Source organism: Rhipicephalus microplus, chromosome 1 (genome assembly GCF_043290135.1).
Source record: "Rhipicephalus microplus isolate Deutch F79 chromosome 1, USDA_Rmic, whole genome shotgun sequence".
Taxonomy (NCBI): domain Eukaryota; kingdom Metazoa; phylum Arthropoda; class Arachnida; order Ixodida; family Ixodidae; genus Rhipicephalus; species Rhipicephalus microplus.
In genome coordinates this window covers 167357140-167381820 of record NC_134700.1, presented here as the reverse complement: position 1 = coordinate 167381820, position 24681 = coordinate 167357140, and the positions used below count along the sequence as shown (strand labels likewise).

The following is a 24681-nucleotide window of genomic DNA, read 5'->3' as shown; positions in this document are numbered from 1 at the left end:
AAGGCTGAACTCTCTGTTGTAAGTGATATCCTATGCCGGGGTGACAGGATTGTCGTGCCTGCAACGTTGACACGCCGCCTTATGGATCTGGCCCACGAGTCACATCCAGGCATTAGTCGTACCAAAGCTCGCCTGAGAGAGTCCTATTGGTGGCCATGCATGGATAGTCACATTGAAGAACTGGTGCGCACATGCGTGATTTGCCAGTCTTGTGACAAGTCCGCACGTACCTTTCCAGCGCCACTGCAACCTGTTCCTCTTCCTGACGCGGCGTGGGAAAAAATTGCCATCGACATTGTGGGACCTTTCACGCAAGCTTCGGCCGACTGCCGTTTTGCGATTACTGTTATTGACTATTATAGCAAGTGGCCTGAAGTGGCGTTCGTGCGAGATGCGACCACGTCTACAGTGAAGAAGTTTTTACTTGAACTTTTTGCGCGAGAAGGCTACCCACGTAGTATTGTATCCGATCATGGACCACAGTTCTCTTCAGCAAGCTTTGACGAGTTTCTCACGGAGCGTGGAATAACGCACTACAACTCTTCCGTGTATTACCCACAAGCTAACGGCTTGGTGGAGAGATTCAATAGGGTGCTGAAGTCGTACATTCAACTAGCCCTGCTTGAACGTCGTGACGTACGAACAGCCATGCTTGATTACCTGCAAGTATATCGCTGTACGCCTCACGCGACTACTGGTGCGACACCCGCTGTTCTTCTTCATCGACGCCAACCTCGCACCAGACTTGACATATTGGGATTGCCCGACAGATGCTTCAGCACGGACCCGTCAAGGGCGATTGAACAGCTACGAGAGCATGTCAAAAAGAAGCAAATGATCTCGAAGAGCTACACCGATGAAAAACGTGGAGCCAAGGAACCCAGTTTCGTCGTTGGTGATTACGTGCGCGTTAAGACAACTGCAGCTCACGGTAAGCTGTCTTCACAATTTTCCGCGCCCAAGAAGATCATTGGAAAACGGGGACCGGCCTCGTACCTTTTGGACGATGGGCGTGTGTGGAACGCATCTAAGTTAATCGCAGTTCACTCCGGAGCGGTCAACAAAATGAAATCGGGCACCCCTGCTGTTATGAACTGGACACCTGCATTTAATCGGTCTTCTCATGCATTACAGCCTGAAACCGCTGCCCTTATGAACTGGTCCCCTGCATCTGATCGGTCATCTAGTGCGCCCCAATGGGACACATCAAGAGCGGATGGTCATGAAAGGGCAGACCCCGTATCATCTCCACCAGACGGCACGCAAGCTTTGACCAGTCCAGGATTTAATGCGCCTGCAAGGAAAAGCAAGCGTAAAAAGAAGACCCCAAAGAAATTGAAGGACTTCGTTAGGAAGTAGACAAAAACAGTTTTGTGTGTTTCTACCATTTATTTTTATTTTATTTTTTTTTTTGCAAGAGGGGATATGTGGTATAAGGCGTCGCTACCGACTACAGCGCTGTGCGGTGGCACGCGCTCGGTGGCCGCCACGGGGGAGAAGGAAGAAGATGAAATAAACAAGATGTCTCCGTTTATGCTGTGCTATTCATGATGCACGATGTAACAACACCCAGTAGAGAAAAAACGCCTGCGCCTTCGAAAAACGGGTTGACTTCGACGAGCAGCTCTCGTTCCATTCAGAAGAATTCCTCATGCTGAACACGGACATCAAACCCAGAACGGCGTGCAGCGCAGTTCGCCACGTTCTTTCGTCCGTGGCGTCCTTGAAGTGCGTCTCGTTGAGGCACGCGGCGACGGGTGGCAGACTCTGTGCACTCTCTCGAGATCCCCAGGCCAGCTCCAGGACGAAAGACCACAGCGCAACAGCCAATCCGACGCCGAGATCGGCAAGGTCGAAGACCACGTCTCGCGTGGAGCCGGGGTCGAGAAACAGGTACAGGTTCGCAGGAACGTAGACCACGCTATCACGCCTCACGACCTCCGGCATAAAGAGGTCCCCTGTTTCGGGAATGTTGCGCGCAAGCTTTCTCCGCCTGACCTCGAAAGAATGCGAGCGAAGAGCCAGCAAGTTGGCCGCGAAAGAATTTGACATATTTGGCAGAGGAACGTCCAAACCAGCGATGTCGCTGGGCAGCATCAGCGTGACGAGATTCAGTTGTTCGGCGATCAGTGTTTCATTGCTCCTGCCAAGGAGCGAGGACGAGTTCAGAGCCGCAGAATAGACCGTATCGCGGACTTCGGAAAATATATTGCGAATCCGTGTGTCGGCCGCGGCGCTCCGCACGGCCTCTAACTTGGCAATGTCGTCCAACTCGCATATTCCAAAAAATTCGCACGTAGTCCTGTACAGCCGCGAACTCGGTGCAGGCGTTTCGGGCCGAAGAGCTTCGACACCATTGACAGCCGAACAGGTGGTGACGTACGCCAGCGCCGCGGGCAGGTTTGCATAGTTCTCGATAAAACGAACTAACTCGTCGAGTCCTTGAGAATCATCCTTTCTTCGAGAATACGTGTTCCATTGCACGGGAAGGACTACGTCGTTCTGTACATCCTGTCGATCGCTTTCGCTTAGGCCACGGAACGGCACTTTGTCGATGCCCTCGAGGACATTCCGAGCTGCTCCTTGTTTTTCACTGAAAGCCTCGAGTGCTTTGTCCACACTTATTATATCATCGAGACCTACGCTCGCATTGAGATCATCATTAAATGCGCGAACAGCCGCAGCAATAGTCTGATTTCCAACGGCCAAGCACTGCGGGTTTCTTTCGAGCTTCAAGTGTGTCACAGACTTCTTGAAGAGCACAGCAGGCGCCAGGGCGTATCTATGGTTCATTCCGGTCAACAGGTCCTTGATTTGTGGCACTGTCATCGACGTGGACACATTCCCCGCCTTCAACAGGGCATGCACAAAGTCGGCGACGCGTTCTCTTTTGTCCCGGCGGAGCCATATCCAGAACTCATCACGTAACAACAACGACCTCTCAGTAGCACCGCCTGCAGCCCTTGTAGCAGAACTGGCTTCTTTTAAAAGCTCCCAGGCAAATGCTATTCTGAATGCCGGTGGCAGGTAGGAGGAATCGGGTACTTCAGCGTTCGAGCACACGTAGCCGTACAAGTCGGTGCATGGGTCGCCAGTCGTGTTGAGCAGGGAAATGGTGGGGACCATTTCGTCACCGCACTGGAGGGCCGGCGCCTTTTCCCCCTGGTAGGTCTCGTGCGGTTTCTTGGAGAACACCAGCAGCACAGCGGCGACGAACGCAGCTACCAGCGCGAAAGATATAGCTGTGAGCAGTGCACTATGGGAGCGGGACTGCGTGGTGTGAACGTCGGCGCCGACGACCGTGGGTCTGGGGGTGCGGTACGACGCGAGCTTGACGCTGTTCCTTCCCTCATCCATGGCTGCTTGGATGACTGGTTCGCTCGATGATGATCATGCATACCTTATTAATATTGCGCCTGCACCCACTCAAATGTAGAGTTAATCAGCGGAATCGTTCGCTAATGTTACAATATCTGCAGAGCCTTTCTTTTTTTTTTAGATGCGAAGCTTCGTAGCGTCGAGTACAATTCGGTGTGCGGCGTGACTACCCCTATACTGCGCATACGCGTCCCATCCCCCATACAGCTTTCTAAAATTAACTGGGCGGGGGGGGGGGGGGAACTTTGGCACGCCGATCGTTTAGTGACCATGGGAATGATGGGTAGTACATGGACTTGCCTAGTCTTCGTACTTGCGGGCCTCGAATCGCACTTTCGACTTTGTTTATATTGCTGTGTTTCGATTTCGTTTCGAATGAGAGAACAAATTGGTGTGCCTAAAAAAATGAAGGTGGTGAAGCGTAACTGATAAACTCATCAATAGCCTGAGCCTAACGTGTGGAATAACTCGGCCGGAGCGCGCTCTCTTCGTCCACTTCATCTTCGCTCCCCAAACGCATGCGCCCGAAGCTTGTTCTGCCGCTACACCGATTTGTCCGACGTGAGACGCTATAACTCGTGTGGGCAGAAGACTTGGTGCTGAAAGAAATAACGCAAGAGAGAGAAAACGATAGAAAGAAAACAAAGAAAACGGAGAAAGAGAAGGGGAACAAAGTGGGAAAAAAAACGATACGATGACAAAGAGTTATAGAAGGAGAAACAAGGAATGATATGGAGATAAAAATATTAGGCAGTAAAATAGACAAAAAATAACACAGAGAAAAGAAATATTAACAGAAACAATTAGGAAAACCGCCCAGCTCCACTGGGGGTTCCAGCTTTGCGCCACTATGCCGAAAGCTGCGCAGATATTTTCAGCAATGCCAATTTTGCCGTCATGGGTTAGTTGAACTACGTCTTTTTGAATTCTTGGTTCTTGTTACGTCAAATGTCCTGACGTCAGGGCTTGAAATCCGACCATTTGTGAATAACAGCGCGGACTTCAAAAAATTACGCATATTCTACAAAATCAGATCTAGTGTAGGCATATGTAGAGTGTACTAGAAGTGTAGCATGTACGTGCGCATGAGGAAGGCCGATGATAGGGAGCCTTCATGTGCGCGCCACCTCCGACGGAGCCGACGCTCACATGAAGGCTCCCTAGCTGAGGAAGGCATGGCGACCTAGAACCTCTGATTGTGAATTCAAAGAGCATTTTACTTACACCTTTCCTTAGGTAAGGCGTTGCTTGCTGTTGTGAGAAGCAAGCCATTTTGGTAGGTGGTAGTTCTCTCCGGTAGGCAAGTGGTAGGTGTTCCCCTATTTTCATTTGTTCCATCGACACGGGTGTCGCTGGAGCCCCCCCCCCCCCCTAGAATTTTCATCTGCCCTGTCTTCCCTTGCTCTATCAAAATCAAAAATATTCAAAATACAACGCATGAGTTCACCCCATTAATAACCTGGCGCACCCTAGCATCTCGTTAACCTCCCTGCCTTCCTTTTTTCTCGTTTCTCTCTCTCTCTCCCTCCTATGTGTTTATAGGATCCCACTGATGCCCACATTATAATCAACATCAAGCAATGGCCAGAGCAATTATGCTGTTGAGGAACACGTTCATTCACCACATTCAAATGCTAGTCTCGTGGGGCCACTTTATACTGCATCAACTTTTCTGAGAACGGATATACACCTTGAGCTGGAAAATAAGCACCTGTGAAAATGTGCTAGCTTTAATATATCAGGCCCAGTTTACATCATTATTGCAGAAACCTGTCATGGCGATGCCCCCCCCCCCCTTTTTTTTTGTCCCGAGGCATAATTTTTTATTCAAAAATACACAAGCAGGTTGGCTTCGTGTGTAAAGTCAAATAATGAGCGGTGTAAGAATATTACAGGCAGAACAGTTTCATTGAGTATTTTAGCAGATAAATTCACTGATCACACCTTTGATGCAGATGTATACTGGTATGTCCAGACAACTATTCACCATTTTCCATTTAGTATGCCCTGAATAGACATGCTTGAGCAAGCCACTTTTGCAGACCTTTACAAATACATGTTCTTAACAGGTAGGAATCAAATACGAAACAACCCTCAGTATTTGTTTTCTTTTCCTCGTTTATTAACAAGCATACAAATACACGGGAGGAGACTGTGTATACATCTACTGGTAGAAGTGTTTTTTCTATGGAGTTTACAAAGCTGAGCACACAGATTGCAGTGCAAAAGAAAGCATGTGAAGAGATAAAAACAAGAGATCGAAGAGTTGAGAAAAACTCTAAGAGCAAGGTGTCAGTGTTCATCAAGACAGCTAAATCAAACAAATAGCATGAAATGTATCGTCATACGAGCATCGCTTTGCACAGTATTTTTTTTCCTTCATGCACTGTGGAACCTTTGTAGTCCCTTAGAGGGGGGAGTATGGAAAATTTGGTGAAGGAACAGATAAGAAAGAGCTCCAAGGTTGTAAAAAAAAGCATATGTCGCACAGCAAACAGTATATCCTGTCCTCTTTGTACAAATGCACAATGTTTGAAGGGTGAGAGCAGCTAGCGTGTCTTCTCTAAGCTGTCCTTTTTTTCCTACCGCTCGCTGAAAGTTTAGACGTGTCGCTTTGTTTCTAAAGCAGTGTCAACACATGGCAGCTATGGGAAGGTGGTAAACTAAATGCGGTGTATGCAGCAGAGTGGTAGTAGAAGTCCACATAAAACAAATTGGGGGGCTTCACACATAAATATAAACATTGAAGGACCTCTTGTTGCTTGCTTACTTCTGCCATAAACTTTTTTCCATCTACTGACTAGTGCTTGGTAATCAAGTAAATCTTACAAGAAGAAAAAAAAGGCAATCCTGCCATATAAAAGAGTTTCGATAAAATGGCTCAAAGTGTTGTTGGTCTGCACGAGAGGTGTAAAAAGCTAGAGCTAATCACTGGAGGTGAACGAATCACCATTTTTTAGCAGGGCAGTCAAGGAGGACAACAGGACCCCAGTTCCATTCCTTCCTATGTCGGCACAAGAGCCTCAAGCATACCGTCTTCAGTATAGCACCACCAGTGGCAATTGTTGTTGGTAGTAATTTCAATCATTTTAGTCCTCACAGTAGATTGAGCCAAAAACGTGCCGGCACTTCCATGGCTGAAGAAACTTTTTTTTTTGGCCTTGGTCAAAAAAAAAGATGTGACTATGATGAACGACAGGTTGACCATGACGGAAAGCCTTCGTGCCACAAAGGGCACCCAGGTCGGAGAGGGGTATGGGTGAGTTATGTAGCACGTTTCAGTCAAGGCGCACACTATGCACGTGCTTGTGCAGATGTGAATGAAGAATTCTTACTCTACCAGCTTTCATCAGGATATCTCGCGATGTTAGACAAAAAAGAGAGTGAGTCGTACCGCCAGAAAATAATGCGCCCGCAGCACAAACATTTGCGAAGTAACTACACATCCAAGAAAGTCTGGTCTGTTGCTGCCTGAGAGGGGCACTTAGATGAGGACTTTCGTGACGCTGTCTTTATATTGACTCCACGCAAACTGCAGCATGGCTGCATCTACATTCTCGATGAACTACTGATGCCTGATTTTGAATCGCCATTTTCTTCTTGTATGCTAGACATTCATTTACAACGCTGCTTTACCAGGGGAACTTGCGCACCGAATTAAAACAGAGAGCTTTTTTTCTTCCTCTTTTTAAAAACACTTTCTCTATGTACGTACTGACTTGATCACACTTTATGTGTGGCTACTGGAGAGAGCAAGTTTGAGTGACAGATATGTAGTGAGTTCACAATGAATCAGCAGTACATTTCAGTCAGTGGCATGTACCAAACATAATACACTCCACATTTTGGCCCCTTTGTTACGAACCTGCTAATTAAAAGCCAAAGAAATCTCACGTGCTTCAGTTGCCTTCTCTCTTTACTTTCATTCACTATTATTATTCTAATTGAGTAAAAACAGTGTGCGCCATTATACACGAGGCACGTATCATAAGTAAACTTGTAGAAAAGGAAAAGAAAAAGAGATAAACTTTGATATCAAAGCCGGCTGTAATGTTCCTACACCTGTGTAAAAGGTACATGATTTTAAAAGTTGCATATATGGCTAACTGTTCTCTTAGCAATTACAACCATATAGCATGTGTTTGGTAAGTGCTGTATGTAAATGTTCAGCTGTCAATGCAGCTATCCGTCTCAAAACTTTGGCTTACTGATGCATGTAAAAAATTGAGCACTGTCCAAAACATTCCAGCTTCTCAAACAGCTCAACGCATATGCGTATAAAAAAAATGTCACCTAGCTGGCATGGCCACTTTGGCAAAGGCATGGTATCAAATGTTTTGCATACTAACACCTTAATCTGACTTACAGTCTTAGAAATGTAGCAATACGCAATTATTTTGAATATGCAAACAGCACTCTCGTAATACTGTCATATCTGGTCGCTACAACCTCCACATGGGAGTACGGTAGAAAATGCTTTCGTAAACTCATCCTTTTACATAAATCTTGCAACACTGACATCTATACTTAGTTCTCAAAGTGACAGTCACCTCAATGTTATCTTTGGTTCCTAGAGGAGATGAAGGGAAACTTCAACACGCAGTGCATTGTACAGGAACAGCTGTCAAAGCCTCCATAAGTTTCGAAGCTCAAGGCTCGACACCACTGCTGCCATTAAAAACATAGACATCGCAAATGATAAGCAGTCTGAAGCAAAATAACATAATGTCACGAGAGCTCTGGTACACAGAATAAAGCATCACTCGAATGGGATGTGACAAGGAATGAGGGGGATCAGCATGCAATTCTTCGGGGTTCTTGAGGGGGACAGCTCAACACCGCAAGGTTTTCACTTGCATACCCAAACCTCAACCACTTGTGAACCGAAGCCCAAGCTTCAACCCAAGCAAGTTGCCACTTGCAGCACTGCACGACTGGTTCTCAACATCAATGCACTCAGAGATGTATGTGTGTGTATGTGGGTGGTTCCGTGTGTATTTACTCGCCGGTTGGTGCGTTCATACAATGAATGTTACTGGGTACAGTTACGGGATCAATGTTTACAGAAGGCTGCGGAAAGTCGTGTAAAGTGGGGAGACAAGATGCAATGCAGCACCGTGATCTATTCAGAGGTTCTTCAAGAAGCTTTTTTTCCCCAGCAGAATGAAGGTCGAAGTTGCACCAGGGTCCACAACTGACAAACTCCGACAATTACACAGCATTAAAACTTATTTACACAGCTGCATATAGTAAAGAAAAAAAAACAGAAATAGAAATGCATGCCACACAAGCATGCCGCACCAAGAAAAAGAGCACGTCACATGCAAATATAGAGCTGTCACTGCTCGCTATACAGCAACAACCAACTTGAACCTTGTCACTGAAGTCAAAGCAATCATCAACTCCACATCTTGGAAAGGCCATGGTGCACAGCTGAGGTAAACAAGATAGCGGGGGGGAGTAGGCACAGAAACCTTCACACTACAAAACAAACCGACAACTCCAAATGTTTTCAGCAAATTTGTATTGTTGACTCATTAACAGCTGCAATTATATGCACACTCATCCCTTTACAGAAAAGTTGTAGGTTGTAAAAAGAAGGCATAAGTTTGCTACAAGATAGTAACTGTAGCAATGGCAACCTCAGAATGCAGGTGGAAGAAGGTGCCGATAGAAGTGGTTCACATAACTTTATATAGCAAAATAGTCGATCCAGCACATCACTCTACAGAGCGACGGGATTGTGAACAACACTTTTCCGACAGCATAGAGATGAGCATCAGGCAAATATACCTCACAAGTTCGATGGCTTGAGAAGCAAACATTTCCCCCAGCATACGGTTACACAGCCCGTTGGTTCATTTTTGCTGTGTGTTGCGGGCAGACTGTGCCTTTCGAACATATATTTTTTAATTGAGAACCACAAAATAAATCGCGATGACATAAAAAATAAAAGCTTGTTATATGTAACTCTTTTATATAGCATTTAGAGTAGTTCTACAGTTGGTGACATGATGGAGTTAGCCACAAGACAATGACAAAAGTCTTCAGCACAGCTGTCAAGCTCCTGGACAAAAATAACAGACTCAGAAAGCTAAAACTGCAAATGCTATATGTTGTATACACTTTTGTTCTGAGTGTGGTCTAGAAAGAGGTACGCGAACATAAAATGCAAAAATACAGGCAATGGTGACAAACAACACTGTCATCAACGCATTGCAGTAATGCTATACCAAAACAGTTTAAATTTGTGTGTGCACCAAACGTAGGAGCCCCAAGCCCTCAGAATAAAGGAGCTGAAGGGAAAGATTAACACTGACACATAGTGCTCGCATTCTTTTCCCTCGCACTGCCTCCCACTCTCATATCTTATGAGAGCGGTAAAAGATGTGAAACATGTTCTAGTTGTTCAGCTGGGAAGTAGCATTTTCATGAAGTCTATACTCTAAGTGAAACCGTTTCGATGGCAAGGTGTAGTGTGCCTATGATTTAGTAGTGCAATGAATGATGAACTTGAATGCCAAGCTTTTCTGCTCATTTTTTTCTTCTTCTCTACAAAAGATATCCTCTGCTTGCTTTTTTAATTGACCCTTTAAAAACGTTTTAGCTACCTTTCAAATTTCTTTAAAATACATCGTGATCAAAAATAGTTTCCTGCTTTTTGTCTAAGGATGTCTCTTTCATGACCGTGCTCACATTCGCAATTTTCTTTTTCCTTCTCCAGTTTCTTGATAAGGTGTACTGGAAGCTTCTTTGTCCCGTAAGCATGTCGTGGAAGCAACAAGCTACAATCGTACTAGCAGAGTGAAGCAATGGCAGGTTTCTACAATGGCGTCGTTGTTCGTCTCAGCTGTGCTGGCTCTGTCTGGCAACAAGGAATCGACAAGTGCCAATGCAGTCCCACTTTCTATATGGATGGATCTACGAGGCGACCAGTGTTGAGACTCTACGAAAATGTCATCCGAAAACAACAACGCAAGAGTGTTCCCAAATCTTGCTCTCAAGAGGGTCACTGAAAGAAACGTTTCACGAGAGAGACAGATTCCCTGCGGGCATCACCTGCACATTGTTGCTCGTTTGAAAAACACCCACGTCAAGAACACAGATTTAATTAAAATTTGCGAACTCCGGAGAGTGCTTGCTTCTGTAACTTACTGTCCAGGAATTGTTACTGATGCATAGATTGCTTTTATTATGTTTTATTTTTATTGATTGACAGTTCCACGAATTCTCACATGACCTACTATTCGTACGCTTGGTACATTTTGGCCACCAATTTTGACAGCCCACAATTGTTGCAATGATGCTTCTACACTTCTGAACATAACATTTCTCTCTCTCTCCCGAAGCATTCAATTCAGTGGTCTGCTGCAAAGAATGAAACGATCGCATTTTCTGCCCGCATTAAAGATAGGGGCAGCAAACAAACAAACAAAAAAAGGAGTGTATGTGTAGTGTGTATATGTTGAATCTCCAAAACTCAGTTTGCGGCCACCTCTACAGGCTGTGGCGGTGGTTCCGCAACATCACCGTTTGCCTTCTCGACTTTGTCCTCAGGCTCGAGTTCCTTGTTCTGCGGGGGCTCAGCAATGACCTCATCGGCCTTTTTGGTAACCTCTTCGGCCTTTTTGGTGTCTTCGGTTGCCGTCTCCTTCTTCTCGTCGGCGGCCTTTTCTTCGTCGTCTCCTTCCTTCTTCTCGTCCTTCTCATCATCTGCCTTTTCACCATTTAGGTCACCGTTCACATGGCCCTCACCTGTAACAAACAAGTGAAAAATAAAGAAAGTTTTGTAAGTTTCATTAGTGCAGTCAATGTGCTCCATTAAGTTTATTAGAGAATTATTGGAGGGTCAGTTGTTACAGAGCCATGAAATGTCTATCTGCTACGAGGACAGGACATTTCATAATAGACAAGCACATATTGGCATGAGTGCAACATACAGAATCAATGGGTATAGTGTGTAGCAATTCAAGTATGTTATGCAGACATGTTCACACATTTTATGCCATCAGAAGGCATTGGCTGATTTCTGAGTTACCTAATCGAGTAAAAATGTGCCAAGAAAGCTGTTGCTCTCATTGCATACCTAAATGCACCAGTTCACTGTCCCTAGCAATCAATTGTGGCATAATATCTTGACCCCCCCCCTCCCCGTGCCTACACCCGCTGCCGAGCAACTATGGGCGGTTTATGTTTATAACACAAACCATATAACACAATACGATCTAAGATTAATTTCTAGCTCAAACATACAATTGGAACACCAGCAAAGTGAAAGGAGCACACTCAAACGTACTCTTTAACAGTGGATCACGACACAAGTTATCACTCGCTGAAAATTCCAGCAAGCCAGAAGCAAGCATTCTCGTACGCACATTCAAGTACTTTGTCTAGCTGACAGCACCGGCTTATGTAAAGCAAATTTGGAGGGTAACTAACAAATAATTCCTTAATATTGCTACAAGGACTATGAAAGACAATGTTCAACAGCATTCAACCGATCTAGCTTGCTTATAGCCTTACCAGCCAGAAAATATGGGACAAATGGGAGGTGGACAAGGATGTCGCCCTTCCTTGTCAGATCGCGTGGAAACATTTTTGTCCATCTACTCTTCTGTCCTGTGTTTTGCAGCTTCGTTGCGTGATTTTGCATTAACAAGTTCAATACTTTTATATGAGAATAACAGGCTGTGGAATATGCTGCTTATTAGTGGAGCTCTCCAGTAATGCCTCTTTGCTCTTGTTGTGATAGCAATTACATGTACACTCTTGGCTGATTTTTGCCGTTGCCATCATGTCCGTATATGTATATGTATATATTTATAAAAGGCCCAAATAAAAATGATTCAGAAGAACAAATGCCAAGGTAGCTATTAGAGATTTGAACCAGCGACCCCTCGTGGGCTGCATTAACCAACTAGGCGACGCCGCCCATACCGTCTATCTCACTAACGGCGCGCTATGTATATACACAATTTACTACTGGCTTACTGCCAATAGACTTAACAGAAACATTCTTGAACAATGCATGTACTTTGTACTTTGTTTGGACAAACCATACATGCTTTTCTTAAACAATGACGTGTCCGATGGCGTAATCAATGGAGGGGTGGTTTCACTGAAACACACAGTTGGATGAAAGGGGCAATTAACAATGCCTCTTGCTCCACTTTCACTCTGAAACAACAGGAAAAATTGCTCGCATTAAGTCCAGGACTATTCTGGAAGCTGCTGGTCCTGTGCCTGTGAATTCGGTTCCCAACGAAATGCGCACCGCCACTATCGCTTTAGACGAACAAACTCAACTCGCTGCCCCAGATGAGTTGTGCCGACGCTCGCACCTTTAAAGCATTGCACGGCTTCGATGCCGCAACAGTGTACATCTTACCAGGAATCTTGCGTATTGATGTCTTAACATCTTGCTACACAACTTTCGCGCGGTGTGCCTACAGGATGTGCCAGTGATAGCCACTGCAGACTTCAACGCAGGGGCGCATCCAGCCACTCATTTTAGGGGGGGGGGGGGGGGGTCGATAGAAGTAACAATGGATAGGGGGTGTGGTCATTACTTTTTTGTTTTTACAAGCACAAAAACTCTGTCATAGCGTAAATACTGTTATTGTGTGGTGAAAGTGGTCCCCCCCTCATTTGTCCTGATTGGTGACAGCAGGTGGACAGCAAGCACTAATGAGAGGAAAAGTGGGTGCCGACAGGCTTTGGTGGTGGGGGGATCACCCATACTGCCCCCTCTCTGGATCCACCAGTGCTTCAACGTTAATGTACTTCGACGTGAAAACCAGTGACTTGTCACGTTTCTTGACACCAAATTTGTACTTCGCTTCCTGTCGGACGACATGTCGTCAGCTATTCACAACAACACCTGTCTAGATATTGTGGTTACAGCATCACTGTCAATTCAAGCACAATCGACCATGTTCACTACATTTCGTATGATTCCTCAATCTCCTAGCTTTACTTCACATTGGTCTTGTACCCAGCACCTCCACCAGTTGTCACGCGCTAAGAGCTCGAAGGAACCCGAACCATTGGTACAGGTTGCTCGTCTTCGTCTTCCTCGTTCACTGGCACAGAACTGACCCACTGTTCACTGGCACAGAACACCAGGTGGCAATATAACAGCCTGATGTGTTGCTATCACATTCATTGCTTCAGCCTTGTGCCGAAACAGTGCACTGAATAGACAGACCACTGAAATACTGCTATGCCATCAGTTGTTAAGTGACGGCGGCAACGCATTACAAAAGTCACTCACCCTCGGTTGAAAGCTCCTGCTTCTTCATCTTCTTGGACTTCTTGACAACACCCAACTGGATCATGCTGTAGGCAGTGTCCAGGATCGACTGCTGTACATCGCGGGGCTCGATCTCGAGAACCTCGCGCATGCGTGCGTTGTCATATGTGCTTGGCTTGTTCAGCTTGGACATGAGCAGCTTGGAGTTCTTGTCCACCAGGCTGTTGAGCCACATCAGGAAGTATGGTGCACCGGCTGTGGAGATACTATAACCTGCAATGCACGATGTTGTCAGTGAAACATTTTGTGTCTCACAGCACAGCCTGTTTACAAAAGCAAGTACTTTCTTTGATGAGGTCATTATGTATTGTTCATAATAGGAGCTACTGATGATATTGCCACTACAGTAGGGTACAGAGCTAGTCTGATTTGCAGTGAATAAAGTAAAACGTCGTGTCCATCATCTTCGCTACAACTCATTTAGTTTGTTCCACTACAGTGCCACTATGCAACATAAAACTGATGCATTATTTAGGAGGCCAACAGATTTTTTTTCTTGTGGCCTGAGAAACACGTTGGAATGATTATGACCAGCTCAGACAGCAGCATGACAGGCAGATCTACTGACATGCGCAGTATTCCTTATAAAAAGCTAATCAACAGTAGTCAGCCCACATAGCTACGTACCAGGTAAATCAGTTTTTTTTAGATAATGAGAATGTGAAACCTAGCAGTCCAGGCCACAACAGCTTTCAACAATGCTCATTACTTGAAACCATAGTGTGAAATTGCATAGTTACAGCATATATTATCTGACATGTGGGGTTTAACATACCAAAACGACCATATGATTATGAGAGACGCCGTAGTGGAGAGCTCCGGAAATTTTGACCACCTGCGGTTCTTTAACGTGCCCCTAAATCTGAGCACACGGGCCTACAGCATTTTTGCCTTCATATAAAGTGCAGCTTCCACAGCTAAGATTCCACCTTGCGACCTGCGGGTCAGCAGCCGAGTACCTTAGCAACTAGACCACTGCAGTAGCTACAATACAAAAGGCATGAAGAACATGAAGAGTGTTGTTCATCGTGCCTTCTTTTCATCCCGTGTAAGTTTATGCTGCAATTTTAAATATGCCAACATGTCCAGCATGCCTTGTATTGTCCATGTTGTGTTCTTATTGCTCATGTGTAGCTTCATGCTGATGCCTCAAGTATAAGCAAACAACAAGCTTCGCTTACCATTTTTTTAATGCTCTTTGATCTTAATATAACACACAAAATTGATACAGTTTCTTGTATATTGCTGCATAAAGCTACGAAGCATTAGAAATTAAAAAGTAATCTGCCGCGTATCTCACCATGTGGCTTGAACTCCTTTGCAAGAGCCGTGGCCATGTCCTTGACAGATATGCACTGGTTGGTGACAATGTGGCGGTTGTCTGCTACCCCCGGCACAGTCAGCGCACGTACGTGTGCCCGTGCCACGTCACGAACATCAACCACGCTCAATGATGCTGGAGGCACCAGCGGTATCGATCGGTCCATAAAGCGCTTGATCAGCTGCACATACATGGAAAAGCATAAATGCATTGCTCAAAAGACATAAAGATATCATATCATTCTTAAAATCAATTTCCAAAAGTGCGACAGCTTGCTGCAGCAACAACATAGCTGTTTTTAAATCATTTCTTTGCGTACTGCAGGTGCTTAGAGTATCTATCTATCTATCTATCTATCTATCTATCTATCTATCTATCTATCTATCTATCTATCTATCTATCTATCTATCTATCTATCTATCTGTCTGTCTGTCTGTCTGTCTGTGTCTGTCTGTCTGTCTGTCTGTCTGTGTCTGTCTGTCTGTCTGTCTGTCTGTCTGTCTGTCTGTCTGTCTGTCTGTCTGTCTACATATTTAGCCATCTACGTGTGGGTGTTCTCGTGATCATCCCTCAAACATGGGGTAAGCCAAAATAAGTATGGGAGGGTAAGATGGTTTGACGAATATGACCCACTGGTCTTGACCTTAATAATGTCACAATCTTGTCTCATTCATCATAAAACCCTTTCTGCCAGATGTGTGGTACATACCTGCCTGCACGTATGTGCCACAGGTGATTTAACAGTTTGTATGTATAAAGGAACACCGAAAACACGCATAGGTAATTTAAACGCATAAGCATTAATAAACAGCTGATATTGGCAGCACTGACCCAACGAATGCAAAGAATAAATTTCAGGGTCCCAGCAGAAATCGAACCCAAGCATTCTGCGTGGCAATCAAGTATTTTACAACAGAACCACGCCCGGTCTCTGGACAACTTTTAACGCGATAGTCTTAAAGAGCTCGTTTCACAAAAATTTTGACGTCGGCCTCGGTGTCAGTGCCAACGTCATTGGTTGTAAGCAAAAAATCATCATCTTGTGCGTGACCGAAAGTAATGCACGCTTTACAAATACATCCTGTATACATGCTTCACAATGAAACATGTAACATCACTGTAATAATGTGTGGTACAAGCGTGCATTGCCATCCAGCGTCAGAGCATGTGATTATCATGACTTCATAGTTTAAAGCGGGCCAGCCACTACAAAAGGCATAGCCATTACTGTGCCTTTTCTCTTGAGTGCATGGTAACTTTGAAAAAAGTTCACGTGCACAATCGCCCCTGGTTGAAGGCATGCTACCCATTACACAGAATGCAGCCGTGTGTGAAAGCTTCACCGACACAAGCCACTTTAGACTTGGTACGCACTAGGCACAGGATATAGCTACGTACTGCGTTCAACTCTTAAAGGCGAAGCTTAAGGATCCCTGAATTTTGAAATAGACCTTTACGTTCATGAAACATCAATTGTGCTTGCAGTGCAGGCTATCCAACTCAGTAAACATTACATATGTTCAACGCATCTTCGTTTGTGTTTTTGTACCTATTTTTAGCACCCCTTCGTAACGTTTCGTTCAATGAAAAAGTTACAACACGGTCAACTTCCTCCTGCATGCTTTGCATAACATCGTTTTTCAATTCCCAAGGTATGTGAGATCTGCTGAATTTTGTTTCTCCCTATACCTGTCTGCCTTTTAATGTACAACATGCTATCAGTAACATTGACACATGTGACAATTTTGGCAGATGAAAAATGTTTTGTCACACATCTTCACGACCCCTTTAGAAAGGAACATTAGGCAATTTTCAACACTGGCACCGTACTGCTTCGAAGCTCCACCTTCATTGAATTTCTAGAGAGAAGCTGATTTTTAAAGGAAATGAACACCAAACTTCAGTTCTGTAACAAAACACCCAGTCTTGTGCCAAAACCCTCGTGCTCACAAAACACGTGCTGGCAGTTATGCCTTATGTTTGGGTCCATGAACCAAGTATACTCGAATCTAACGCGCACCTTTTTTCCGGTTAAGCGAGTTCATAAATCGCATGCGCGTTAGAATCGAGTACGAACAAAAAAATTATGGTCAATCTATTGCCATCGGCAAATCCAAAATGGCCGCCCCTTACGTGCGTCGGCATTGCCAGTGCCTTCTCTATAAGGCACTGGCATGGCACGTCGGCCATTTCTGCCTATGTGTTTCCCATGTGCGGCACTTCGTACGTGTGCTGAGGAATTCGTCATCCAGTAGTGCAATAGCATCGACGGCGTGGAAGAGCCGACTCCAAAAACTCGAGTGCACCACGCTGCTGCTTTTAAAAGAAAAGTCATCGGGTGTGCAGAAACGAACGGAAATCGGACCGCATCGCGGTCGTTCGGAGTTCCCGAAACGTGCGTGCGGGACCGGCGGAAACAAAAGCAGAAGATTGTCGACAGCAAAGCTTCACGCAAAGGCTTCAGTGAACCACAGCAGGGTCGGTTTCCGCAAATTAAAGAGCTGCTCGGCGGTAGTATGTGCTTGAGCAGCGAGCGGCACAGCGGCCCATGACGACAGAACTGCTCCAAGTGCGGGCTATGCAATTAGTCTTAGAAAAAGGTCTAATGCGGAGCCAGTTTAAAGCGAGCAAACGCTGGCTAACTAACTTTATGAAGAGGAAAGGCTTTTCCCTCCGAAGGGGAACATGCATATGCGAAAAGTTTTGCGGAGGAGTACGATGAAAAGCTTCACAGTTTTCAGAGGTTCGTCCTAAACTTGCGGCGCAACAACGGCTACCTGCTTGGGCAAATCGGGAATGCCGATCAGACGCCTCTTTACTTCGACATGCCTGGCACCACAACCTTCGAGAAGAAGGGGGCGAAGCAAGTTCGCGTGTTGGCATCGGTCCACGGTAAAACTACAGTGACGGCAATGCTCTGTTACACCTCAGATGGGCACAAGCTTCGCTCGTACCTCATATTTAAATGGAAGACGCTCCCAAAAGGAGTCGTTTTTTCGAGTGGTGTGATCGTGCGGGCCAGGGAGAAAAATTGGGTGCGCATTGCAATCGATGTCTTACGTTCTTTTTGTTTTTTTCGCGGTGGAAATCGGGTGCGCGTTACAATCGAGGGCGCGGTAGAATCGAGTTAATACGGTAATACCAAAAATGAACCCTTTCCTTACCGCGATTTTTGGCTGAAAACGATACATAAGTAGCAATTTTATTTATTTTCCTATTTTATTCTACTTGGCATGAAACGTCTCCAAAAAACATTCATATCAGCTTCATTTGCATGAAACATGGAAACATTTTTTTACTTTTAATGTTCTCTTTGCAAAAGTACTTTTCCTATTGCGACATGACTTGAAAAATTCAGACTTAATGTACAGTCGACCTTCGCTACAATGAACGCTGCTTCAATGGAACTTCCGCTACAAAAAAAAATTCACGATTTCCCGTCAGCATTCTATAGGAGTCAATGCATAAGTATTGTTGCCACAATGAACGCTTTTTCTTCTGTCGTCCCGCTTCAACGAAATTTCATGATGCAATGCCAGGCTCAAATACTTATTGCTACTTATTGCTATGCACAAAACCGAATCTTTACTATTTCGATGCATATTCATAGCCTGAAAATGCGTCAACAAAGTCTAAAACAGAAACCGCCGCTGTTCATCAGCAAACATGGGCGCCCCCATTGCTCGATAGCAATGGCAATGAGACTGCCCTGCTTTTGCCACTGACTTGCTTTTTTGCCACTGGCTTGCTTTTGGGCCCCAGACTATCCGAAGCTGAAGCTTAGTCGCACAGTTCCTTGTTTCCTTCATGCAGCTGCTGGGTGCAACCACGGAACGATGCCTTTTCCGATGCTTATGATTATGTTCGCGCTTGGCCAGTATGGCAACTAATCAGAGCAGCTGTTCGTCCGCGTTATCAACAAAATCTGCTAGCCGTGAGTGATAGATGATAAGAACGGCGTAGAAGTTGTCGATTCATGACACCCTGCCTCCATCTCGGAGTTGTCGAATACACGTTGACGGCGGACAGCTGCTGGTGTTAACGTGTTATTTCAACTGTTTGGTTTGTTCATGAAGGCAGTTTTAGGCGTTGTTTCAGCGTGCTTTTCACCATGGCCTGGCTATGCAAGGGTGAGAATCACCTGACGCTGCTGGGAAAGAATAGGAAGCAGTAAACACTTTTTGATTATGAGAATAAATGTTCCTTTGTTTTGCTAGCTCAGATCAGCTATATTTTTTCGATTTCACTACAACGAAATTTTTGCTTCAACGAAACTTTTTTCCCACCCCGTCAGTTTCGTTGTAGTGGGGTTCGACTGTATTATATTCTTCGATATTATAGAAAGGTAGGGTGGTTACTATTCTACCATTTCGGTCTTTTACATCACATTTATTATTCAACTCTTACCAGCACGCTAGTGGGCACACCATGGGTTGTCTTCTGCAGCAGAGGTCCAATGCAGAGTCCAGGGTTAATGACTACCAGCTCAAACTTCTTCTCTTCTGCAATGTGAATAATGTGACTGTGTAAAATAATGCGTTGCTGGGCAAGTTGGTTCATAATCTTAAAGCTTGGTAGTGAAAATTGATGATGACAGTTGAAGCTACGTGAGCATTTCCTATACAGTAGACTCTCAGTAAATGAAAATCTGTTAAATGGAACTGCTTCTTAAATGGAACAGGTGTTTTCGGCTAGATTGGCTTTGTTCATGTATTCTGCATTCTTGTTTATCTCTAAGTAAGTAGAACATCTGTTAAAAGGAACATATTTTTCCGGTCCCTTCAGGTTTCGTGTGATGAGAGTCTACTTAAGCACGTTAGTGAAAATTATGTGTTCAATGCCCCATTTAGGTAGTGGGAGCTGAGGCTAGTTAGAGCATGGCGAGCAGTAATTTCTCTGACCTCCTTCTTCTTTCACGTAGTGTAATGAAACAACCATTCGCTCATTACTAATGTTCTGAGTACTAAAGCAAGAAACGTTAGAAATTGTGTGATGCTATGAAGCAGAGGGTGCAGCAAAAAAGATGCTAGCAGCTTTACATTTAGAGAACAAGCATATGCGCTGAATGTTCAAATAACAAATTTACCAGGCAGCTCCTTGACAAAGTCCCATGCAGCCTTCTCCTGGAGGGTCTTAGCCTTTCCGTAGGCATCCAGGGTCGCAGACTCAGCATTGCTCCAGTCAGCTTCTGTGAATGGTTTGCCTTCACGCTCACTCAGGGCACTCGCTGGCTGGGACTGATCTGCAATGTTGATAAAGGAAGTTTACAGACTATGTCCATCAACACGCTTTCTTAAGTAGTCATTGACAAGTGATAACATATCAGTGACATCCAAGTACTTTGGTAAGACTGAAAGCGAATGATTGCCGCTTTTTAGCCCTAACCTTGCCTTGTTCACCTAATTTACCAAGCACTTCAATAGAGTTCTCAAAGAGCCAGAAATTGCAGTAAGCTGTAATTTATCTGCTTCTTTTAGCATACGTTCCTGCCTCACCTAGTGTTGCACTGCACCACATAGTGTTCTCTATTACTACGTATTCAGTTTCTTAGTTATGCCTCTATAATAACGTCCCAAATGACCCAATCATCGTGCAGTTGAATCCCTTTATAAGAGACACTGATGTAAGAGACAAATGGGTGCAAGAGACGCCAGTGGGCCCACAGTAAAATACGGGCCTATAATAAAATGCATACGAGGTGCCCTGTTTATAAGAGACATCTCATATAAAAGACTACAGCCGAGGGCATGCCTCTTACAAAGGGGTTTAACTGCAATATGATAATCTCTACATAACTCACGGATTTTTCGTGTGGTGACATCTGAAACTGAACTAAAATAAAATTTGTTGCAGTACGAGCTGCAAGCTGCACAAGCTTCTTTACTTCTGTTTCTCTTGTCATAGATAACAGAGCGTATAGTATATAGCTATAACACAAGATTTAGTTCTAAAGCAAGTGTTTTAAAACAGACATTTTCAATATGTCGATTTTTTTATAGTGAGAAAACTAAAACAAACACATACACATGCAAGCACACACTCATTATTTATATGTATGCGTGTCACTTCAATCACTGCGACTGCCATTCCCCAAGCATAGTCAGAAGAAACTTGCAGGCAGCTCTTGCTTAATTTCGTTGAGCGAGCATTACATAATTAAAGCAACAGACAATGGCAAAGCATCGGACGCGTTATCCGAAGGTGTAGGTTCAGTCCTTACTATTGGGAAGCTGGTTCTTTATCTGCTCTAATTCCTTTCCACTTATGTTATAATTATTACACTACAGTTATAATCCACAATGAGTGTCCCCTGTACCTCTTTTGACTTCATTTTTTGTTGGTTTAATTATATTGTGCCTAACAGAGAATGAACCCCTGATACATTCCTTTTTTTAACTGCTCGAATATTGTCATAAAGTATGCTGCCTTGCCGCTACTTAACACCGGAAAACTTTTCTGTGTCATAATGTCATAGTAGTGATGATGACCTAGGGTTGAGAACTTCAAGACAAGCTTTAATAGGTAAACTGAACATCTGATGAATATTTCCCAAGTTTTATATCAGCTGAATCTCATTCTTGTACCTGTGAAAAGTAAACAAGAGCAACTAAACTTAAAAAGTAGGTGCTCATTTCTCTTAAGGTAACCTACCAAAGACGGCACTGATGGAGCTGGTGAGGACAACCCTCTTGACAGTGCCCGAGTCAGCGCAAGCCTGCAGCACAGCCTTGGTGCCATCGACGGCCAGCTTGAGCAGATCATTGTCCTTGGACAGTGAGGAGTGTGGTGTTGGGGCAGCCACATGCACCACATAGGTGCAGTCTTTCACGGCACTGCATGGAAAAACATGAAACTTGTAAGGCTATCAGTCGTGTACGTAATTCACTACCTAGAAAAACCAGCAATTTCGGGACACCTACACTGCTGTTGATATAAAGCTATGGGAGGAGTTGAAGATTTTTGAAGTTGAAGATAAGAAAGAAGAACAAGACGAAATGCCTGTTACACTAAAGTAAGTTAACAATAGTCTTTTGATGAATACAGTGTGAGGAATACACCTTAATAACAAATTTTTGGATATAATAAACATATATATTCATATAAGATGCTACTACATTATAATGATGTGTGAGTGTATCTTATGTTTGCTGTAGGCTTATATTGCATGCTGATACTGAAAAGAAACATCTTACACTTGTTTGGTTCATTAATTCACTATGCAAGAGTTAGACTGTACTTGTACACAATAAAGATAAATAAATGTGTGCAGAGTAGAGAAAGAGTAGAGAAAGGTAGCCACATGTACTCAACTCTTTCCAAGTGTCCTCCTTGAGAAGGTCTGCCTGTACCAGCTCGATGGGGTGCTTGGCATCAGGCACCAACTCACGCAGGAACTTGGTCTTGTCCTCCTGCTCGAGGTTGCGCACCGTGGCCCGGACACGTAGCTCACCTTCCTCCAACAGCAGCTTCACAATGTGAGAGCCCACATAGCCTGTGGCTCCCGTCACCAGCACGACTGAAACAAGAGCAAAGCAAAGAGTGTCTGGTGAGTGGTCGTGAGGTCGCAAATGGCCCACACAGTGGCCAACAAACGCCAGTCGTCCACTTGCAGAGGAGGCTGCCTCAAAGATGACATTGCATTTTTCATTTGGCAATGAGAAAACTTTCACAACGAACTAAGTGGCAAAATAAATTGACCCGTTAATGCATGCAATATTATGTGAAATTAGGCTCCATTCACATGCAAGTATGCTACTGTCTCTTATGTGCCTACAAATGATAACTATATAAAGATACCTTTTTTTCCCATGTTTATATTTTCTATGACATCATGTTAACAATGAGCATGATTTTTTCATAATGAATTACTCTATCCGGTGCGAAGTATTTTAAAACGAGGTGGGTGCTAGAACGGTGGTTTAGCCAAGGGGTGGCACACTGGACTGCGCCCATTCCATCAGAAATTTTTTTGCCAACGTCATAAAGAGCACATAATTGCACTCAACCACATCTGCCTGCCCCCACTCAAAACGAAAGAGTTGCCCTTCGTCCCCCTAACATTTCTGCCTATGCCTGTACTAGAGTGAAGTTGCATATGTACAGGTGAGGCAGTGTGCCACCTCCATTTTAGTGCTCTGGATTGTCAAGGGCATTACGTGGCACAACAGGACAGTCTAAGTATTTTTCTGTCCCCCCTCTCCTCCAAGAAACTTTGAGGTGATTAAGCATTAACATAAAAATATAAATAACAGCCAAACACATGCAGCTGTCCCACTTTCTCAGTTTCATGTCAGCATTGCCACGCTTGGTCAGAGCCATAAGACGCAAATAAATCACGGAAGTATCAACGACACCGAAGTAATGACAATCGCATTTTTGAAAACCGCACGACAGCGCACCACAACGCCTGCTGACGGCATCCGAGCATGCGCGCTAAGCAGAACTGGCAAAGCAAGAGAGAGAGTAAAGGAAAGGGGTAACAGCCGGGAGTGGCACGTGACCACAGCCCGAAGCTGTTGCTATGGGAACGCGAGGAGCAGCGGGAGGAAGGCGCAGCGGTATGGTGGCATTGGCGGACGGCTCCTACTAGCCCTGACCTTTGGGCGAGTTCACTGATCGCCGGGGAAACGTCGCCATGGAAACCGCATGCGAGACGTCACGTGACTTCTCTCCTCCTATCCACTCTTTCTTTTTTCTCAATCCATTTCTCTCTCTCTTTCTTTCGCACTCCTCTCCTGCGCTCGTCGTTTTTCCCTATTCCGGCGCCGCGGCGGTACCTCTCTAGCTCTGCCGCCGTTATCCCTTCCGCTCGGTCTCGCTGTTCGCGGCATCTGTGCTTGCCGCGCACTCATCTATCGCTTCACGCCTTGCCATGCGCGTCCACTTTTTCACCGGCTCCTTTCGCTCATTACGCACTGCGTTTTCTAAAACGCTCTGGGATCCGCGAGCATTACTTGAGTGTATGTGCACTCACTGGCCGCGTGCTTCACTGCATCGCCGCTCCTGCATCGTCGAGCCCTGCCATGTTAGTACGCTGCGGTTCGTCCCTCCTCCTTCCGACGATCCAAGCATCGCGGAAGGAGGAGGGACAAACCTTCTTTCCTTTCCCAGAGTATATCCCCGCGCTCTGTTCGGCCTTCATAAGATTTACGTTGCGGCGTCAAAACTCCCTTCCTTTATCTCTCCCCTTTTCTTAGTTTCAGCTTCTTTCCCTGCTTCGTAGCTACGCGCGATAGTAGGGGATTGTAACGGACCACGGCCGCAGACACGAACGCTCCTAGACGGGTGTCCGGATGGGCCGGGCAAGTTAGCTCGCGAATAACATGCTAACTTTAAGGAAACGACTTTTGCGCACACGCTTACAACCCGACTTGATTCCAGCCTCGTCATATCTATGTGAGTGAATTATACGCGCGTGCACGGCGGAGTGCCGTACTGGGCTAGACGCTTTCGTTAACAGAGATTAAATTACTTCCCACGCACTTCGTTACAGAAATTGGCAACGTTTTCAGTAAACTTTTTTTTTTAATCCTTGCTGTTCGCCAAGTTAGGGGTCAGCAGCTCAGTCAAGCTGTTTTTTTTTTTTTTGGTTGGAGTTTTCATTGGAACGATCCTCGGATTTTGCAGCTTTTACTGCGGGCCCCTGTCATCATGTACACAATGATGATGA

At 44.9% G+C, this 24681-nt stretch overlaps 1 protein-coding gene across 2 annotated transcripts in view; it reads right to left on the bottom strand.

Moving 5' to 3' along the window:
• Positions 1-5478: 5478 nt before the first annotated feature.
• The window catches only part of LOC119178640 (uncharacterized), a 182360-nt gene continuing 163157 nt past the window's right edge, over positions 5479-24681 (bottom strand). For both annotated transcript variants that reach the window (XM_037429856.2, XM_037429857.2), the window contains exons 2-8: positions 22323-22527; positions 21663-21844; positions 20098-20253; positions 19419-19513; positions 14991-15192; positions 13652-13903; positions 5479-11133 (exon numbers count right to left, since the gene is read on the bottom strand). In XM_037429856.2, coding sequence (XP_037285753.2) covers positions 10859-11133; positions 13652-13903; positions 14991-15192; positions 19419-19513; positions 20098-20253; positions 21663-21844; positions 22323-22527 — 1367 coding nt within the window. In that variant the 3' untranslated portion in view covers positions 5479-10858. The remainder of the gene's footprint in view (positions 11134-13651; positions 13904-14990; positions 15193-19418; positions 19514-20097; positions 20254-21662; positions 21845-22322; positions 22528-24681) is intronic.